A 19011-nucleotide genomic window follows, 5' to 3' on the forward strand; every position below is an offset into this window, starting at 1 on the left:
TTTAGCAAAGCTTTGATGAGCATTATTTCATTCTTGAGTTCCACATTGGAAGTCTATGCAATTTAGCAAAGCATTGATGAGCATTGTTTAATGAATTCCACAATAGAAGTAACCTTTGCAATTTAGCAAAGATTTGATGAGCATTGTTTAATTCTTTAGTTCCACAATAGAAGTGTATGCACTTTAAGCAATGCTTTGATGAGCGTTGTTTCATTCTTGCTACAATAGAAGTCTATGCAATATAGCAAAGCTTTGATGAGTATTGTTTATCTCTTGAGTTCCACAATAGAAGTCTATGCAATTTAAGCAAAGCTTTGTGTGCATTGTTTAATTTTCGAGTTCCACAATAGAAGTCTACGCAATTTAGCAACGTTTTGATGAGCATTGTTTAGATCTTGTGTTCCACAATAGAATTCTATGCAATTTAAGCAAATCATTGATGAGGATTGTTTAAATCTTGAGTTCCACAATAGAAGTATATGTAACTTAGCAAAGCTTTGATGATCATTGTTTAATACTTGAGTTCCATAATAGAAGTCTATGCAATTTACCAAAGCTTTGATAAGCATCGTTTAATTCTTGAGTTCCACAATAGAAGTCTATGCAATTTAAGCAAGTCTTTGATGAACAGTGTTTGATTCTTGAGTTCCACAATAGAAGTCTTTGCAATTTAGCAAAGCTTTGACGAGCATTGTTTCATTCTTGGGTTCCACATTAGAGGTCTATGCAATTTAACAAAGCATTGATGAGCATTGTTTAATTGTTGAGCTCAACAATAGAAATGTATACACTTTAAACAAAGCTTTGATGAGGATTGTTTCATTCTTGAGTTCCACATTATAAGTCTATGCAATTTAGCAAAGCTTTGATGAGCATAGTTTAATTCTTGTGTTCCACAATAGAAGTAGTCTTCGCAATTTAGCAAAGCTTTGATGACCGTTGTTTAATTCTTGTGTTCCACAATAAAAGTCTGTGCAATTTAAGCAAAGCTTTGATGAGCATTGCTTCATTCTTGAGTTCCACATTAGAAGTCTATGGAATTTAAGAATGTTTTGATGAGCATTGTTTAATTCTAGAGTTGCACAATAGAAGTAGCCTTCGTAATTTAGTATAAGTTTGATGAGCCTAGTTTAATTCTTGAGTTCCATAATAAAAGTCAGTGCAATTATAGAAAAGCTTTGATGAGCATTGTTTCATTCTTGAGTTCCACATTATAAGTCTATGCAATTTAGAAATGCTTTGATGAGCATTGTTTAATTCTAGAGTTGCACAATAGAAGTAGCCTTTGTAATTTAGCATAGTTTTGATGAGCATTGGTTAATTCAAGAGTTGCACAATAGAAGTAGCCTTTGTAATTTAGCATAGTTTTGATGAGCATAGCTATATTCTTGAGTTCCACAATAGAAGTCTATGCAATTTAAACAAGGCTTCTTAATTTACCATAGTTTTGATGAGCATTGTTTCATTCTTGAGTTCCACATTAGAAGTCTATGCAATCTAGCAATGCTTTGATGAGCACTGTTTAATTCTAGAGTTACACAATAGAAGTAGCCTTCGTAATTTAGCATAGTTTTGATGAGCATTGTTTTGTTCTTGAGTTCCACAATAGAAGTCTATGCAATTTAAACAAGGCTTTGATGAGCATTGTTTCATTCTTGAGTTCCACAATAGATTTCTATGCAATTTAAGCAAAGCTTTGATGAGCATTGTTTAATTCTTGAGTTCCACAATTGAATTCGATGCAATTTAAGCAAAACTTTGACGAGGATTGTTTAATTCATGAGTTCCATAATAGAAGTCTATGTAACTTGTAATGCTTTGATGCGCATTGCTTAATACTTGAGTTCCACAATAGAAGTGTATCCAACGTAGCAAAGCTATAATGAGCATCGTTTAATTCTTGAGTTCCACATTAGAAGTATACGCAATATAAGAAAAGCTTTGATGAGCATTGTTTGATTTATTAGTTCCACGAAGTCTATGCAATTTAGCAAAGCTTTGATGAGCATTATTTCATTCTTGAGTTCCACATTGGAAGTCTATGCAATTTAGCAAAGCATTGATGAGCATTGTTTAATGAATTCCACAATAGAAGTAACCTTTGCAATTTAATAAAGATTTGATGAGCATTGTTTAATTCTTTAGTTCCACAATAGAAGTGTATGCACTTTAAGCAAAGCTTTGATGAGCGTTGTTTCATTCTTGCTACAATAGAAGTCTATGCAATATAGCAAAGCTTTGATGAGTATTGTTTATCTCTTGAGTTCCGCAATAGAAGTCTATGCAATTTAAGCAAAGCTTTGTGTGCATTGTTTAATTTTCGAGTTCCACAATAGAAGTCTACGCAATTTAGCAACGTTTTGATGAGCATTGTTTAGATCTTGTGTTCCACAATAGAATTCTATGCAATTTAAGCAAATCATTGATGAGGATTGTTTAAATCTTGAGTTCCACAATAGAAGTATATGTAACTTAGCAAAGCTTTGATGATCATTGTTTAATACTTGAGTTCCATAATAGAAGTCTATGCAATTTACCAAAGCTTTGATAAGCATCGTTTAATTCTTGAGTTCCACAATAGAAGTCTATGCAACTTAAGCAAGTCTTTGATGAACAGTGTTTGATTCTTGAGTTCCACAATAGAAGTCTTTGCAATTTAGCAAAGCTTTGACGAGCATTGTTTCATTCTTGGGTTCCACATTAGAGGTCTATGCAATTTAACAAAGCATTGATGAGCATTGTTTAATTGTTGAGCTCAACAATAGAAATGTATACACTTTAAACAAAGCTTTGATGAGGATTGTTTCATTCATGAGTTCCACATTATAAGTCTATGCAATTTAGCAAAGCTTTGATGAGCATAGTTTAATTCTTGGGTTCCACAATAGAAGTAGTCTTCGCAATTTAGCAAAGCTTTGATGACCGTTGTTTAATTCTTGTGTTCCACAATAAAAGTCTGTGCAATTTAAGCAAAGCTTTGATGAGCATTGCTTCATTCTTGAGTTCCACATTAGAAGTCTATGGAAATTAAGAATGTTTTGATGAGCATTGTTTAATTCTAGAGTTGCACAATAGAAGTAGCCTTCGTAATTTAGTACAAGTTTGATGAGCCTAGTTTAATTCTTGAGTTCCATAATAAAAGTCAGTGCAATTATAGAAAAGCTTTGATGAGCATTGTTTCATTCTTGAGTTCCACATTATAAGTCTATGCAATTTAGAAATGCTTTGATGAGCATTGTTTAATTCTAGAGTTGCACAATAGAAGTAGCCTTTGTAATTTAGCATAGTTTTGATGAGCATTGGTTAATTCAAGAGTTGCACAATAGAAGTAGCCTTTGTAATTTAGCATAGTTTTGATGAGCATAGCTATATTCTTGAGTTACACAATAGAAGTCTATGCAATTTAAACAAGGCTTCTTAATTTACCATAGTTTTGATGAGCATTGTTTCATTCTTGAGTTCCACATTAGAAGTCTATGCAATCTAGCAATGCTTTGATGAGCATTGTTTAATTCTAGAGTTGCACAATAGAAGTAGCCTTCGTAATTTAGCATAGTTTTGACTAGCATTGTTTTGTTCTTGAGTTCCACAATAGAAGTCTATGCAATTTAAACAAGGCTTTGATGAGCATTGTTTCATTCTTGAGTTCCACAATAGAGTTCTATGCAATTTAAGCAAAGCTTTGATGAGCATTGTTTAATTCTTGAGTTCCACAATTGAATTCGATGCAATTTAAGCAAAACTTTGACGAGGATTGTTTAATTCATGAGTTCCATAATAGAAGTCTATGTAACTTGTAATGCTTTGATGCGCATTGCTTAATACTTGAGTTCCACAATAGAAGTGTATCCAACGTAGCAAAGCTATAATGAGCATCGTTTAATTCTTGAGTTCCACATTAGAAGTATACGCAATATAAGAAAAGCTTTGATGAGCATTGTTTGATTTATTAGTTCCACGAAGTCTATGCAATTTAGCAAAGCTTTGATGAGCATTATTGTTTAATTCTAGAGTTGCACAATAGAAGTAGCCTTCGTAATTTAGGATAGTTTTGATTAGCATTGTCTTGTTCTTGAGTTCCACAGTAGAAGTCTAAGCAATTTAAACAAGGCTTTGATGAGATTGTTTCATTCTTGAGTTCCACAATAGAGTTCTATGCAATTTAAGCAAAGCTTTGATGAGCATTGTTTAATTCTTGAGTTCTACAATTGAATTCGATGCAATTTAAGCAAAACTTTGACGAGGATTGTTTAATTCATGAGTTCCATGATAGAAGTCTATGTAACTTGCAATGCTTTGATGTGCATTGCTTAATACTTGAGTTCCACAATAGAAGTGTATCCAATGTAGCAAAGCTATAATGAGCATCGTTTAATTCTTGAGTTCCACATTAGAAGTATACGCAATATAAGAAAAGCTTTGATGAGCATTGTTTGATTTATTAGTTCCACGAAGTCTATGCAATTTAGCAAAGCTTTGATGAGCATTATTTCATTCTTGAGTTCCACATTGGAAGTCTATGCAATTTAGCAAAGCATTGATGAGCATTGTTTAATGAATTCCACAATAGAAGTAACCTTTGCAATTTAGTAAAGATTTGATGAGCATTGTTTAATTCTTTAGTTCCACAATAGAAGTGTATGCACTTTAAGCAAAGCTTTGATGAGCGTTGTTTCATTCTTGCTACAATAGAAGTCTATGCAATATAGCAAAGCTTTGATGAGTATTGTTTATCTCTTGAGTTCCACAATAGAAGTCTATGCAATTTAAGCAAAGCTTTGTGTGCATTGTTTAATTTTCGAGTTCCACAATAGAAGTCTACGCAATTTAGCAACGCTTTGATGAGCATTGTTTAGATCTTGTGTTCCACAATAGAATTCTATGCAATTTAAGCAAATCATTGATGAGGATTGTTTCAATCTTGAGTTCCACAATAGAAGTATATGTAACTTAGCAAAGCTTTGATGATCATTGTTTAATACTTGAGTTCCATAATAGAAGTCTATGCAATTTACCAAAGCTTTGATAAGCATCGTTTAATTCTTGAGTTCCACAATAGAAGTCTATGCAATTTAAGCAAGTCTTTGATGAACAGTGTTTGATTCTTGAGTTCCACAATAGAAGTCTTTGCAATTTAGCAAAGCTTTGACGAGCATTGTTTCATTCTTGGGTTCCACATTAGAGGTCTATGCAATTTAACAAAGCATTGATGAGCATTGTTTAATTGTTGAGCTCAACAATAGAAATGTATACACTTTAAACAAAGCTTTGATGAGGATTGTTTCATTCTTGAGTTCCACATTATAAGTCTATGCAATTTAGCAAAGCTTTGATGAGCATAGTTTAATTCTTGGGTTCCACAATAGAAGTAGTCTTCGCAATTTAGCAAAGCTTTGATGACCGTTGTTTAATTCTTGTGTTCCATAATAAAAGTCTGTGCAATTTAATCAAAGCTTTGATGAGCATTGCTTCATTCTTTTGTTCCACAATAGAAGTCTATGGAATTTAAGAATGTTTTGATGAGCATTGTTTAATTCTAGAGTTGCACAATAGAAGTAGCCTTCGTAATTTAGTATAAGTTTGATGAGCCTTGTTTAATTCTTGAGTTCCATAATAAAAGTCAGTGCAATTATAGAAAAGCTTTGATGAGCATTGTTTCATTCTTGAGTTCCACATTATAAGTCTATGCAATTTAGAAATGCTTTGATGAGCATTGTTTAATTCTAGAGTTGCACAATAGAAGTAGCCTTCGTAATTTAGCATAGTTTTGATGAGCATTGGTTAATTCAAGAGTTGCACAATAGAAGTAGCCTTTGTAATTTAGCATAGTTTTGATGAGCATTGCCATATTCTTGAGTTCCATAATAGAAGTCTATGCAATTTAAATAAGGCTTCTTAATTTACCATAGTTTTGATGAGCATTGTTTCATTCTTGAGTTCCACATTAGAAGTCTATGCAATCTAGCAATGCTTTGATGAGCACTGTTTAATTCTAGAGTTTCACAATAGAAGTAGCCTTCGTAATTTAGCATAGTTTTGATGAGCATTGTTTTGTTCTTGAGTTCCACAATAGAAGTCTATGCAATTTAAACAAGGCTTTGATGAGCATTGTTTCATTCTTGAGTTCCACAATAGAGTTCTATGCAATTTAAGCAAAGCTTTGATGAGCATTGTTTAATTCTTGAGTTCCACAATTGAATTCGATGCAATTTAAGCAAAACTTTGACGAGGATTGTTTAATTCATGAGTTCCATAATAGAAGTCTATGTAACTTGCAATGCTTTGATGCGCATTGCTTAATACTTGAGTTCCACAATAGAAGTGTATCCAATGTAGCAAAGCTATAATGAGCATCGTTTAATTCTTGAGTTCCACATTAGAAGTCTACACAATATAAGAAAAGCTTTGATAAGCATTGTTTGATTTATTAGTTCCACGAAGTCTATGCAATTTAGCAAAGCTTTGATGAGCATTATTTCATTCTTGAGTTCCACATTGGAAGTCTTTGCAATTTAGCAAAGCATTGATGAGCATTGTTTAATGAATTCCACAATAGAAGTAACCTTTGCAATTTAGCAAAGATTTGATGAGCATTGTTTAATTCTTTAGTTCCATAATAGAAGTGTATGCACTTTAAGCAAAGCTTTGATGAGCGTTGTTTCATTCTTGCTACAATAGAAGTCTATGCAATATAGCAAAGCTTTGATGAGTATTGTTTATCTCTTGAGTTCCACAATAGAAGTCTATGCAATTTAAGCAAAGCTTTGTGTGCATTGTTTAATTTTCGAGTTCCACAATAGAAGTCTACGCAATTTAGCAACGCTTTGATGAGCATTGTTTAGATCTTGTGTTCCACAATAGAATTCTATGCAATTTAAGCAAATCATTGATGAGGATTGTTTCAATCTTGAGTTCCACAATAGAAGTATATGTAACTTAGCAAAGCTTTGATGATCATTGTTTAATACTTGAGTTCCATAATAGAAGTCTATGCAATTTACCAAAGCTTTGATAAGCATCGTTTAATTCTTGAGTTCCACAATAGAAGTCTATGCAATTTAAGCAAGTCTTTGATGAACAGTGTTTGATTCTTGAGTTCCACAATAGAAGTCTTTGCAATTTAGCAAAGCTTTGACGAGCATTGTTTCATTCTTGGGTTCCACATTAGAGGTCTATGCAATTTAACAAAGCATTGATGAGCATTGTTTAATTGTTGAGCTCAACAATAGAAATGTATACACTTTAAACAAAGCTTTGATGAGGATTGTTTCATTCTTGAGTTCCACATTATAAGTCTATGCAATTTAGCAAAGCTTTGATGAGCATAGTTTAATTCTTGGGTTCCACAATAGAAGTAGTCTTCGCAATTTAGCAAAGCTTTGATGACCGTTGTTTAATTCTTGTGTTCCACAATAAAAGTCTGTGCAATTTAAGCAAAGCTTTGATGAGCATTGCTTCATTCTTTTTTTTTTTTGAAAAGAGCCAAAGCTCAGCAAACTTTATTAAAAAGAATAAAAGAATACAAGGAACAAATCAACCAAAATACAAATATAACCATCCTATCCATAACCAACTACCAAACCATTTCCTAATAAGAAGAAAAAACCACTCACAACCCCAAAACACCCTAAATTCCTTAAAGGTAGCCCAAAACCTTATTGAAAGAGGGAAAAAAGGTAACTTCACCCCCTTGCTCCAACCAAATCTCCAAAATATAAGGAAACCAAAGCAAGGGTTAAGGCCCTTAAAAAAACCCTCAATCCATAAGCTAACCTTTAAGAAAAAAACCCTCAAGTTCAAAACCCACAAACTACAAAAAACAAGGAAATCCCAATAAACTAAACCACAAATAAACATAACATCAAAGAGAAAACAGGAAAGCCCCTCACGACAATTAGTCCCAAATCTCCTGTCGCAATCCTTGTCCTTTACATTAACCAAATTCCACTGCAACACCTTCACGATATTAGTCCAGCATTTTCTCCTACCAATCAGCTCTTGTATCCACTCTCTGTTACTCCATCTAATATCCTTTATCCTCACAATATAACTCCTCAAATTGAAACTCCTGCTATGAGTAAACCCAACTTCAGCAATATTGACAATCAACAGCAGATAGAACATCCTGCATTCACAAAACAAGAAATAAAAGGAGCACCAAATCCACCAAAGAATTAGAACCAGTTGCAGACTCGACATGGCATCAATCACATGTCTAGGATTTTCCATTTGAATAATCTCAAAAAAGATCATATCCAAATACAAAATCCCAAAGGTACAAATCACATAAATCAAGAGCAAGCTCTTAATCCAGTGAAATAATCCGTCAATTCCTTGGAAATCATCAATTCCTTTAATTCTTCCTTTCCGAAAATACCCCCAATACAAATCTCTCATAAAGGCAGCCAAACTAACCCTCAATCCCATATTAACCCAAATGTCTAACCTGAAAGAATCATCACCGAAAGCCCAGAAATAGTCCTTCATATTTTACAAAAAATTACTTCCAAATATACCCCAGGTCTGTAACACTTTCTCACTGACCATGATATTCATTTTCCTCAACCCTATCAACTTCAATTTAATTTCATTCTCAATACAAAAAATCACTCCTTTATCCGAATTTCTCAGCTTACAAAAAATTCTTAAATTTCTTTCTTTCCAAATATGATAAACACAACTAGCCAACACCCATTTTTTGATCAAATTCTCAATAGTTCTAGACTTTAATCCAGAACTAATTTTAAGAACTAAATCATTCCAATTGGAATAATAAACATCAATCCCAGACTTGGAACAACAATGATTCCAAATAGCATTTGAGAACTCACATTGAAAGAAAAGATGGTCATGCGAATCAGAAATGGTAAAACAGAAAGGACATAGCAAAGAACCTGACTTCTCCCAAATTTTAACTCGATCTTGAGTCTTTAATCTATTCAGCACAGCAAGCCACAAGATAAAGGTATTCCTGGGAATACAATTCCTATACCAAACACAGTTCGCCCAGCTAACATTGTCTCCAAAGTTATTAATATCTCTCCAAACTTGCTTACAAGAAAATTTTTTACTCATGCCTTTCATATCCCTCCAAACAATCATATCCCTATTATTTCCAATATTGCAAAACATGGGCCCATCAATCAATCCAGGAAATTTATTTACCCAATCAGCAGGCCAGGTGTAAGAATCATTTGTCATAACATCACTGACTAAAGATTCATCATTAAAGCCATTTCTAATCCAATCCCTCCTAGCAATAATTGTACTTAAAATACCAATTGGGTGCCACCAATCATGCCACAATGAAGTATTCCTACCATCTCCAATACATGAAGCAACATGAGGTCTCATAATTTTCCTCAATTCCAAAAATCTCTTCCAAGTCCAATTCATACTTTTCTTTTGCCATATATCCCAAAAATTCCTTTTACCAATATAATTTTCTCTCATCCATTGAACCCACAGAGAGTTTTTGTTATTGATCAAATTCCAAACATGCTTGGATAACAAAGCATCATTCCAGAATCTCAAGTTCTTAATTCCAAGCCCTCCATTTATCTTTGGTTTACAAACATCACTCCATTTGATCTTGGCTTTCCCTTTGACCAGTTCTCCTTTAGCCCACAGAAAACTTCTACAAATCGATTCAATCTCCTTAATAGTAGCAATAGGAATTTTAAAAATAGAAGCCCAATAAATATGAGTTGAAGCCAAAACAGAATTTATGAGCTGTAATCTTCCAGCAAAGGAAAGGATCTTATTTTTCCAATTATAAACTTTCAATTTGATCTTATCGACAAGAGCTTGACAGTCCTTTTTGAATAGAGTATTCACACACATTGGTATTCCCAGATATTTAAAAGGTATTTTACCAATATCAAAAGGTAAAATACCCAAAATAATCCTTCTCATGTTTGGCTTCACACAACTAAAAAAAATCTGACTCTTCTCCATACTAGCTTTCAGCCCCGAAATAGTTTTAAAGTCATCAAGAGCAGACTTTAACACTCTCGCAGAATTCCCATTACCATAAGCAAACACAAGTAAATCATCTGCAAAACATAAATGAGTAATTTTCTGATTTTCACATTTGCAATGATATTTAAAACTGTTGCTACCATCTATTTTCTTCAGCAATAATAAATTGAAAACCTCCATAACCAATGTGAACAGGTAAGGAGACAAAGGATCTCCTTGTCTCAGCCCCCTTTTTCCTTCAAAATATCCATGATCTTCTCCATTAAAATTCAGCATGAACCAAGGAGAAGAAGTACATGCCATGATCCAATTAACCATAATCGGATGAAATCCAAATTCCAACAGTATCCTCTTAAGAAATTTCCAATCCACAGTGTCATACGCCTTTTGTATATCAATCTTTAAAGTGCATTTTGGCTTTCCTTTCTTATTTTTATACCCCACCATCAATTCTTGAGCAAGCAGAATATTATCAAGAATTGATCTCCCTTGAATAAAGGCAGATTGATTCTTGCTAACAATATCACCTAAATTGCTCCTTATTCTGTTAACAATTATCTTACTGATACACTTATAAAAAGTGTTGCAACAAGCAATAGGTCTAAAATCAGTCACTTTTCTAGGACAATCCACTTTAGGGACCAGCACAATCCTAGTGGCATTAATACCCTTCAATAATTTCCCTGTCCAGAAGAATTCCCTCACTGCTTTGCATATATCATTTCCAACAATATTCCAAGCACTCTTAAAAAATTTAGAAGAAAACTCATCAGGTCCAGGGGCATGGTTATCAGCAATATCGAACATAGCCACTTTAATTTCTTCATCAGTAACAACCCTTATCATATTCATAGCCACATTTCTATCCAACTTATTATGAAAAGAAACTTCATCAAGAATAGCTAAATCTGTGTCCTCTTCACATCCCAAGAAATTCTTAAAATGATTAACAAATTTTTCCTTCATCATGTTCCCCCTAACCCATCTTCCATCCTCATCAAGCACCATCAAAATACGATTCCTGTTATTCCTGCTTTTCAAACAATTGTGAAAATACTTCGTATTATTATCCCCCTCAACTAACCATTTGATCTTAGCTCTTTGGGATAGCAGCTTTTCTTCATCATTACAAGCAACATTATATTCAAAAAGAATATTAGCATGCTCCTCCCTATATTTAGCAATATAAGGCTCTTGATCAATTTTCATTTGAATATTCCCCAACTCCTTCCTGATCCATGCATGGATCATGAAAGCCCAAAATGTGATGGATTAGTGATTACTAGTGGGCTAGAAGGTGGTTTGGGCTCAATGGTTGGGTTGTGCATGGTAACCCACAAATTGAATTAGGGTTGCATGAAGACTAGGGCAACATTTTTAAGGCTTCATAAGTGCTAAAAACGTTACTATTTGCTTCATAAAGCCTCCTAGCCGTTTTTGACACTCTTTGGTGGATTAGGGTTACACTTTAATGCTTATGATGACTCCTTAATGCTTCTTATGGCTCCTTAATGAAGCATAGCCGTTTTTTTTTTCATTCACAAGTCTCATGGACGTTTTTTTTGTGTTCTTTCAAGAGTTACCTTAATTTCTATTTACTAGTTTTAATGAATAATTGGTTGGTTGGCTTGTAACCACCAAATTTGTAATAAAGGCTTCATATAAAGCCAAATTATGCATGGAAAAAGCAATAGACGAATTTTTAATCAAAGAACCCTTTTGTTCACTTTGAATTATTGTTATAATTCACAAATTATCTTGTTAGGACGTGTTCTTGACTTGATACGAACTCAATCCAATAGGTCTTGGATTGTTTTCACCGGTATACAACTTAATAGGTCTTGAGTTGTTACTAATCTATCCATTTCTTTCCATTCATATATCATTTGTGGTTACTATTCTCTTTTAATTTACCTAAACACTACCCTACTCACCAAATCAAGCCCATACACGCATCACTTCCTCAATTCTTTAATTTTCAATCCCGAACCTCTGAATTTGTTACACATCTGTCTACAACTTTTTTTCAACAATTTCAGCTTTTGAGAGATTTTGAACATAAAAAAACCTTCAATATTTGTAGACCAAATATCCTTAACCATAGGCAAAAATTCATCTTTATCCGAAATAAAATTGGCAAATCTGAAAGAAGATTTCCTTCTCAATTTACAGTTCGGCATTATTAAAACAGCTGGACAATGATCAGATATTCTGTAAGGTTTGAAAACAGCATGCGCAAGAGGCTGATCAGTCATGAACTTCAAATTAGCCATGACCCTATCCAATTTCTTCAGAATACCTTTATTACCAGCAGGAGATTTATTCCAAGTGAATTGAAACCCTGTACTATTCAAGTCTTCGACATCAATGAAATTGATACACTCAGAAAATTCATCAACACCCTTCAGCATTTTAGAACACCCTTCTGAATAATCAGACTCTTTTAAAGCAACATTAAAATCACCCAATAAACACCAAGCTTCATTTTTCACAGTTATGCTAAATTTTTTCAAATCTTCCCATAATACCCTTCTTTCAATATATTTAGAAGCAGCATAGATGAATGAAAGAAACATACTATAACCAGAATCAATGAATTTAACACAACAATGGATCACTTGTTTTGATTGAGAAATGACCATAATTTCAAATAATTTTGGATCCCATCCAACAATTATTCTCGTACCAATTTCACAGGAACTACTATTTGAAATCCAATCCCAGTTCCCAAAGGTTCTGCAACACACATTCTTTAAATTTAAACAATTAACATGGGTTTCAACCACAGCACATATCCCCAGATTATTATCCTTAATAACATCAATAACCTCTTTTTGCTTAACAGCTTTATTCAGCCCTCTGATATTCCAAACACCAATCGACATCATTGGGAAATAATAGAATTTTTGGCATTTACCTCCTCAAATGCTTGAGAACTCCCCATCTTACTGCTATTATTATCCGACTCCAATTTATCTTTATTCACTTTATTACTTTCATTTCCTTTCTTCTTCTCCTCTCCCTTGATTGAAGAAATCAATTTGTTATTCTTGTTTTCATTAGAAACCAATCCAGCATCACCACTATCAACAATTTGATTAGCAACTGCCTTCACAATCTTATCATCCTCTTCCATTTTATCCAAAACTTCCTCTTCAATCTCTCCCAAGATTTCAAAACTATTTTTATTACTTAATCCCTTCCCTGTTATATTCTCACTACCAAGACTAAAATTGCCCATCTCTGCCTTATTATCCTTTTTAACTATAGCCTCCTGCTTATTATTTTCCTTTAACCCCCGACTACCTATAACATCCTGCCCATTAACAAACTTCTCGAAATTTCTGTTCTTTTCTAAATTCCAGTGACTTACTCCTTTATTACTCCAATTCCAATTTTGCCCTTTACCATTTCCACCTCTGTTCCCATTATTGCCTTTAGAGAAAATACCCCTTTTCCAATTCCCATTCTTCCCATTATTCTTCATATTATTCAATTGATTATAACCCTCTTGAGACTTGCTAGTGCCTTCACCATCATTGTTACCCTTAACCTTTTTATATTTAACTTCTGTGAAACCATCCCCATTAACAACTTCCTTCCCTTTATTATTCTTTAAATTTCTCACTTCTCCATTATTATCCTCCTTCACAACATTCATAGCTGCAGCACAAACTTTATCCACATGCCCATAGACTTTACAATGATTACATCTAGAAGGAATCCAAGCATACTCAACATCAAAACTTTGAATCACAGCAGAATTAGATACAAAATCCCAAGTAGCTATATCAATCTTTTTTCTCCATTCCTTCCCAGCTTCCATTTCAACAAGAATTCTAGCATAAGCATTCCTTCCTTTATGTTCCAAACACATTTCCTCAGTAAAGGAATCAAAAGCCAAAGGAATACCTATCTTACTAGCAATTCTACATAAGTTTTCACCACTCCAAACTTCCAAGGGCAAATCAAATATTTTAATCCAAACAGGAATTTTATCATGCTTGTTCTTAGTTAATGTCAAACCAGGCCTCCATCGTTGAAGAAATAAAGGCATATTATTAAACATTAACCAAGGACTACCCTCCAAGACAGATAACATCCCCTTTTCATCATTGAATTTAAAGAAGAAAAACCCTTTACTGTTCATGAAAACCTCTTCCAAACCCACATTCTTCCACAATCTTCTAACTTCTTTCTGAATTACAGGAAACGCCAACTTCTTGTCAATCATATAACCATAAAGAGTATTAGAAAAAGGAATACTTGCATTCTTCAGATTCTCTATTGGAATTATAACAGGACCATCCTCTTCCCCTTTCTCCCCTGGAATATATCTAACATCAATCTTTCCCTTATGTCTATTACCCTTTAACACACCAGCATAAGAGTTCATCACATTCCCCTGCAATTCTCCTTCCTCCTTATTGCTAATCATAGCATTTCCTAAAATAGAAGGAAGTAAATTAATGCTATTAATAACAGTACCTGACTTCTCATTGCAGCTAGTATCCATATTACTCTTAGCATTAACCTCTTTTTCTATTTCAATTTCCTCATCCCCACTAGTATCATCCTCACTTGAATCATTATCCCCTTCCTCGTCAGTATTCTCATCATCATCAGTATTACCTTCTATCTCCTTGTCTTTCTTTTCCAAATTTGACATATCAACATCCATTTTCTGATTCTTCTCACTATCTAAATCTTTCCCCATAGTCTTCACAACTCCCTTTCCCACCTGTCCTTCTTCCTTCAATTCACTCAGAAATTGAAATCCAATTCCTGGAATGAAATCTTCATTATTATTAGCCCTTTTCTCCCCATCAGTTATAATCTTCACAACTTCATTATCTTCCCTATTAGATTTATTCTGAATTTTATCATCCATCACTGTTATGGTAGGGTTCACATTAACCATTTCACTAATAACATTCTTCAATTCAGAGATTGGACTCAAAGCTTCATTATTCATCATCAACCCATCCCAATTTTTCATCAAATTAGCAGTATTACCAGTTGGGATAGAAACAACATGAGAACTTACCTTTTTAGAATCACCAGCCAACCCTTTCTTCAATTCCTTCTCCTTTCCTTCAGACCCAGGAATAGAAATGTTAGAATCCGACTCCCAAACTGAGACAGATTCCGATTCTTCTTCCGTTTCCTCCTCTGAACCATCATCATTGAAGAATTCTTCCGTATCCATCGGAGCTAATTTATCCACCTTCTTCCTAGCTCTGTTCTTAATCCTAAAAGATTTCCCCTCCATTTTCCATCCAGCTTTGCTAATCCCAGATACAACAGCTCCAGTCACACTTGGTTTGCGTCGAGCTTTATAGATCGTGGCAGATGATTGTTCAATTACCCCAGGAGGAACAAGATCATTCACCTCCATTTCAGTTTTTGTATAACGAACTGCAGCACTTTTATCCGGAGGTTTAACCTTCACATCCTTCAATCTATCCGATTTGGAAGATGCTCCCATTAAATCAACGGAATAAAGAAAGATATTGCTTCACCAATTAAAAGTAAAAACGTCGGAAAAGCAGCGCCGATGAATCTAAGCTAGATCGCACCACCGTCAGAAAGAATCAGGATAAGAGAGAGAAAGTAGAGAGAGAAAGCGAAAAAGCCAGCATTAGCATTGTTTTGTTCCTAGGATTGTTTCATTCTTGAGTTCCACATTATAAGTCTATGCAATTTAGCAAAGCTTTCATGAGCATAGTTTAATTCTTGGGTTCCACAATAGAAGTAGTCTTCGTAATTTAGCAAAGCTTTGATGACCGTTGTATAATTCTTGTGTTCCACAATAAAAGTCTGTGCAATTTAAGCAAAGCTATGATGAGCATTGTTTAATTCTTGAGTTTCACAATTGAATTCGATGCAATTTAAGCAAAACTTTGACGAGGATTGTTTCATTCATGAGTTCCATAATAGAAGTCTATGTAACTTGCAATGCTTTGATGCGCATTGCTTAATACTTGAGTTCCACAATAGAAGTGTATCCAATTTAGCAAAGCTATAATGAGCATCGTTTAATTCTTGAGTTCCACATTAGAAGTCTACGCAATATAAGAAAAGCTTTGATGAGCATTGTTTGATTTATTAGTTCCACGAAGTCTATGCAATTTAGCAAAGCTTTGATGAGCATTATTTCATTCTTGAGTTCCACATTGGAAGTCTATGCAATTTAGCAAAGCATTGATGAGCATTGTTTAATGAATTCCACAATAGAAGTAACCTTTGCAATTTAGCAAAGATTTGATGAGCATTGTTTAATTCTTTAGTTTCACAATAGAAGTTTATGCACTTTAAGCAAAGCTTTGATGAGCGTTGTTTCATTCTTGATACAATAGAAGTCTATGCAATTTAGCAAAGCTTTGATGAGTATTGTTTATCTCTTGAGTTCCACAATAGAAGTCTATGCAATTTAAGCAAAGCTTTTGTGTGCATTGTTTAATTTTCGAGTTCCACAATAGAAGTCTACGCAATTTAGCAAAGCTTTGATGAGCATTGTTTAGATCTTATGTTCCACAGTAGAATTCTATGCAATTTAAGCAAATCATTGATGAGGATTGTTTAAATCTTGAGCTCCACAATAGAAGTATATGTAACTTAGCAAAGCTTTAATGATCATTGTTTAATACTTGAGTTCCACAATAGAAGTCTACGCAATTTACCAAAGCTTTGATAAGCATCGTTTAATTCTTGAGTTCCACAATAGAAGTCTATGCAATTTAAGCAAGTCTTTGATGAACAGTGTTTGATTCTTGAGTTCCACAATAGAAGTCTTTGCAATTTAGCAAAGCTTTGACGAGCATTGTTATATTCTTGGGTTCCACATTGGAAGTCTATGCAATTTAACAAAGCATTGATGAGCATTGTTTAATTGTTGAGCTCAACAATACGAATGTATACACTTTAAACAATGCTTTGATGAGGATTGTTTCATTCTTGAGTTCCACATTATAAGTCTATGCAATATAGCAAAGCTTTGATGAGCATAGTTTAATTCTTGGGTTCCACAATAGAAGTAGTCTTCGCAATTTAGCAAAGCTTTGATGACCGTTGTTTAATTCTTGTGTTCCACAATAAAAGTCTGTGCAATTTAAGCAAATCTTTGATGATCATTGTTTCATTCTTGAGTTCCACATTAGAAGTCTATGCAATTTAAGAATGTTTTGATGAGCATTGTTTAATTCTAGAGTTGCACAATAGAAGTAGCCTTCGTAATTTAGTATAAGTTTGATGAGCCTTGTTTAATTCTTGAATTCCATAATAAAAGTCAGTGCAATTATAGAAAAGCTTTGATGAGCATTGTTTCATTCTTGAGTTCCACATTATAAGTCTATGCAATTTAGAAATGCTTTGATGAGCATTGTTTAATTCTAGAGTTGCACAATAGAAGTAGCCTTCGTAATTTAGCATAGTTTTGATGAGCATTGGTTAATTCAAGAGTTGCACAATAGAAGTAGCCTTTGTAATTTAGCATAGTTTTGATGAGCATTGCTATATTCTTGAGTTCCACAATAGAAGTCTATGCAATTTAAACAAGGCTTCTTAATTTACCATAGTTTTGATGAGCATTGTTTCATTCTTGAGTTCCACATTAGAAGTCTATGCAATCTAGCAATGCTTTGATGAGCATTGTTTAATTCTAGAGTTGCACAATAGAAGTAGCCTTCGTAATTTAGCATAGTTTTGATTAGCATTGTCTTGTTCTTGAGTTCCACAATAGAAGTCTAAGCAATTTAAACAAGGCTTTGATGAGATTGTTTCATTCTTGAGTTCCACAATAGAGTTCTATGCAATTTAAGCAAAGCTTTGATGAGCATTGTTTAATTCTTGAGTTCTACAATTGAATTCGATGCAATTTAAGCAAAACTTTGACGAGGATTGTTTAATTCATGAGTTCCATAATAGAAGTCTATGTAACTTGCAATGCTTTGATGCGCATTGCTTAATACTTGAGTTCCACAATAGAAGTGTATCCAATGTAGCAAAGCTATAATGAGCATCGTTTAATTCTTGAGTTCCACATTAGAAGTATACGCAATATAAGAAAAGCTTTGATGAGCATTGTTTGATTTATTAGTTCCACGAAGTCTATGCAATTTAGCAAAGCTTTGATGAGCATTATTTCATTCTTGAGTTCCACATTGGAAGTCTATGCAATTTAGCAAAGCATTGATGAGCATTGTTTAATGAATTCCACAATAGAAGTAACCTTTGCAATTTAGTAAAGATTTGATGAGCATTGTTTAATTCTTTAGTTCCACAATAGAAGTGTATGCACTTTAAGCAAAGCTTTGATGAGCGTTGTTTCATTCTTGCTACAATAGAAGTCTATGCAATATAGCAAAGCTTTGATGAGTATTGTTTATCTCTTGAGTTCCACAATAGAAGTCTATGCAATTTAAGCAAAGCTTTGTGTGCATTGTTTAATTTTCGAGTTCCACAATAGAAGTCTACGCAATTTAGCAACGCTTTGATGAGCATTGTTTAGATCTTGTGTTCCACAATAGAATTCTATGCAATTTAAGCAAATCATTGATGAGGATTGTTTCAATCTTGAGTTCCACAATAGAAGTATATGTAACTTAGCAAAGCTTTGATGATCATTGTTTAATACTTGAGTTCCATAATAGAAGTCTATGCAATTTACCAAAGCTTTGATAAGCATCGTTTAATTCTTGAGTTCCACAATAGAAGTCTATGCAATTTAAGCAAGTCTTTGATGAACAGTGTTTGATTCTTGAGTTCCACAATAGAAGTCTTTGCAATTTAGCAAAGCTTTGACGAGCATTGTTATATTCTTGGGTTCCACATTGGAAGTCTATGCAATTTAACAAAGCATTGATGAGCATTGTTTAATTGTTGAGCTCAACAATACGAATGTATACACTTTAAACAATGCTTTGATGAGGATTGTTTCATTCTTGAGTTCCACATTATAAGTCTATGCAATTTAGCAAAGCTTTGATGAGCATAGTTTAATTCTTGGGTTCCACAATAGAAGTAGTCTTC

The 19011-nt window shown here is 33.7% G+C and overlaps 1 protein-coding gene across 1 annotated transcript; it reads right to left on the minus strand.

Moving 5' to 3' along the window:
* Positions 1-7796: 7796 nt before the first annotated feature.
* Positions 7797-12866, minus strand: LOC128128165 (uncharacterized). The gene is made up of 5 exons (XM_052767040.1): positions 12050-12866; positions 8545-11099; positions 8447-8481; positions 7933-8125; positions 7797-7838 (listed from the first exon to the last, which is right to left on the minus strand). The coding sequence occupies exons 1-5, from the start codon at positions 12864-12866 to the stop codon at positions 7797-7799; spliced, it is 3642 nt and encodes a 1213-aa protein (XP_052623000.1).
* Between the last annotated feature and the right edge of the window lie 6145 nt (positions 12867-19011).

The sequence above is a fragment of the Lactuca sativa genome, chromosome 1 (genome assembly GCF_002870075.4).
Source record: "Lactuca sativa cultivar Salinas chromosome 1, Lsat_Salinas_v11, whole genome shotgun sequence".
Lineage (NCBI taxonomy): Eukaryota > Viridiplantae > Streptophyta > Magnoliopsida > Asterales > Asteraceae > Lactuca > Lactuca sativa.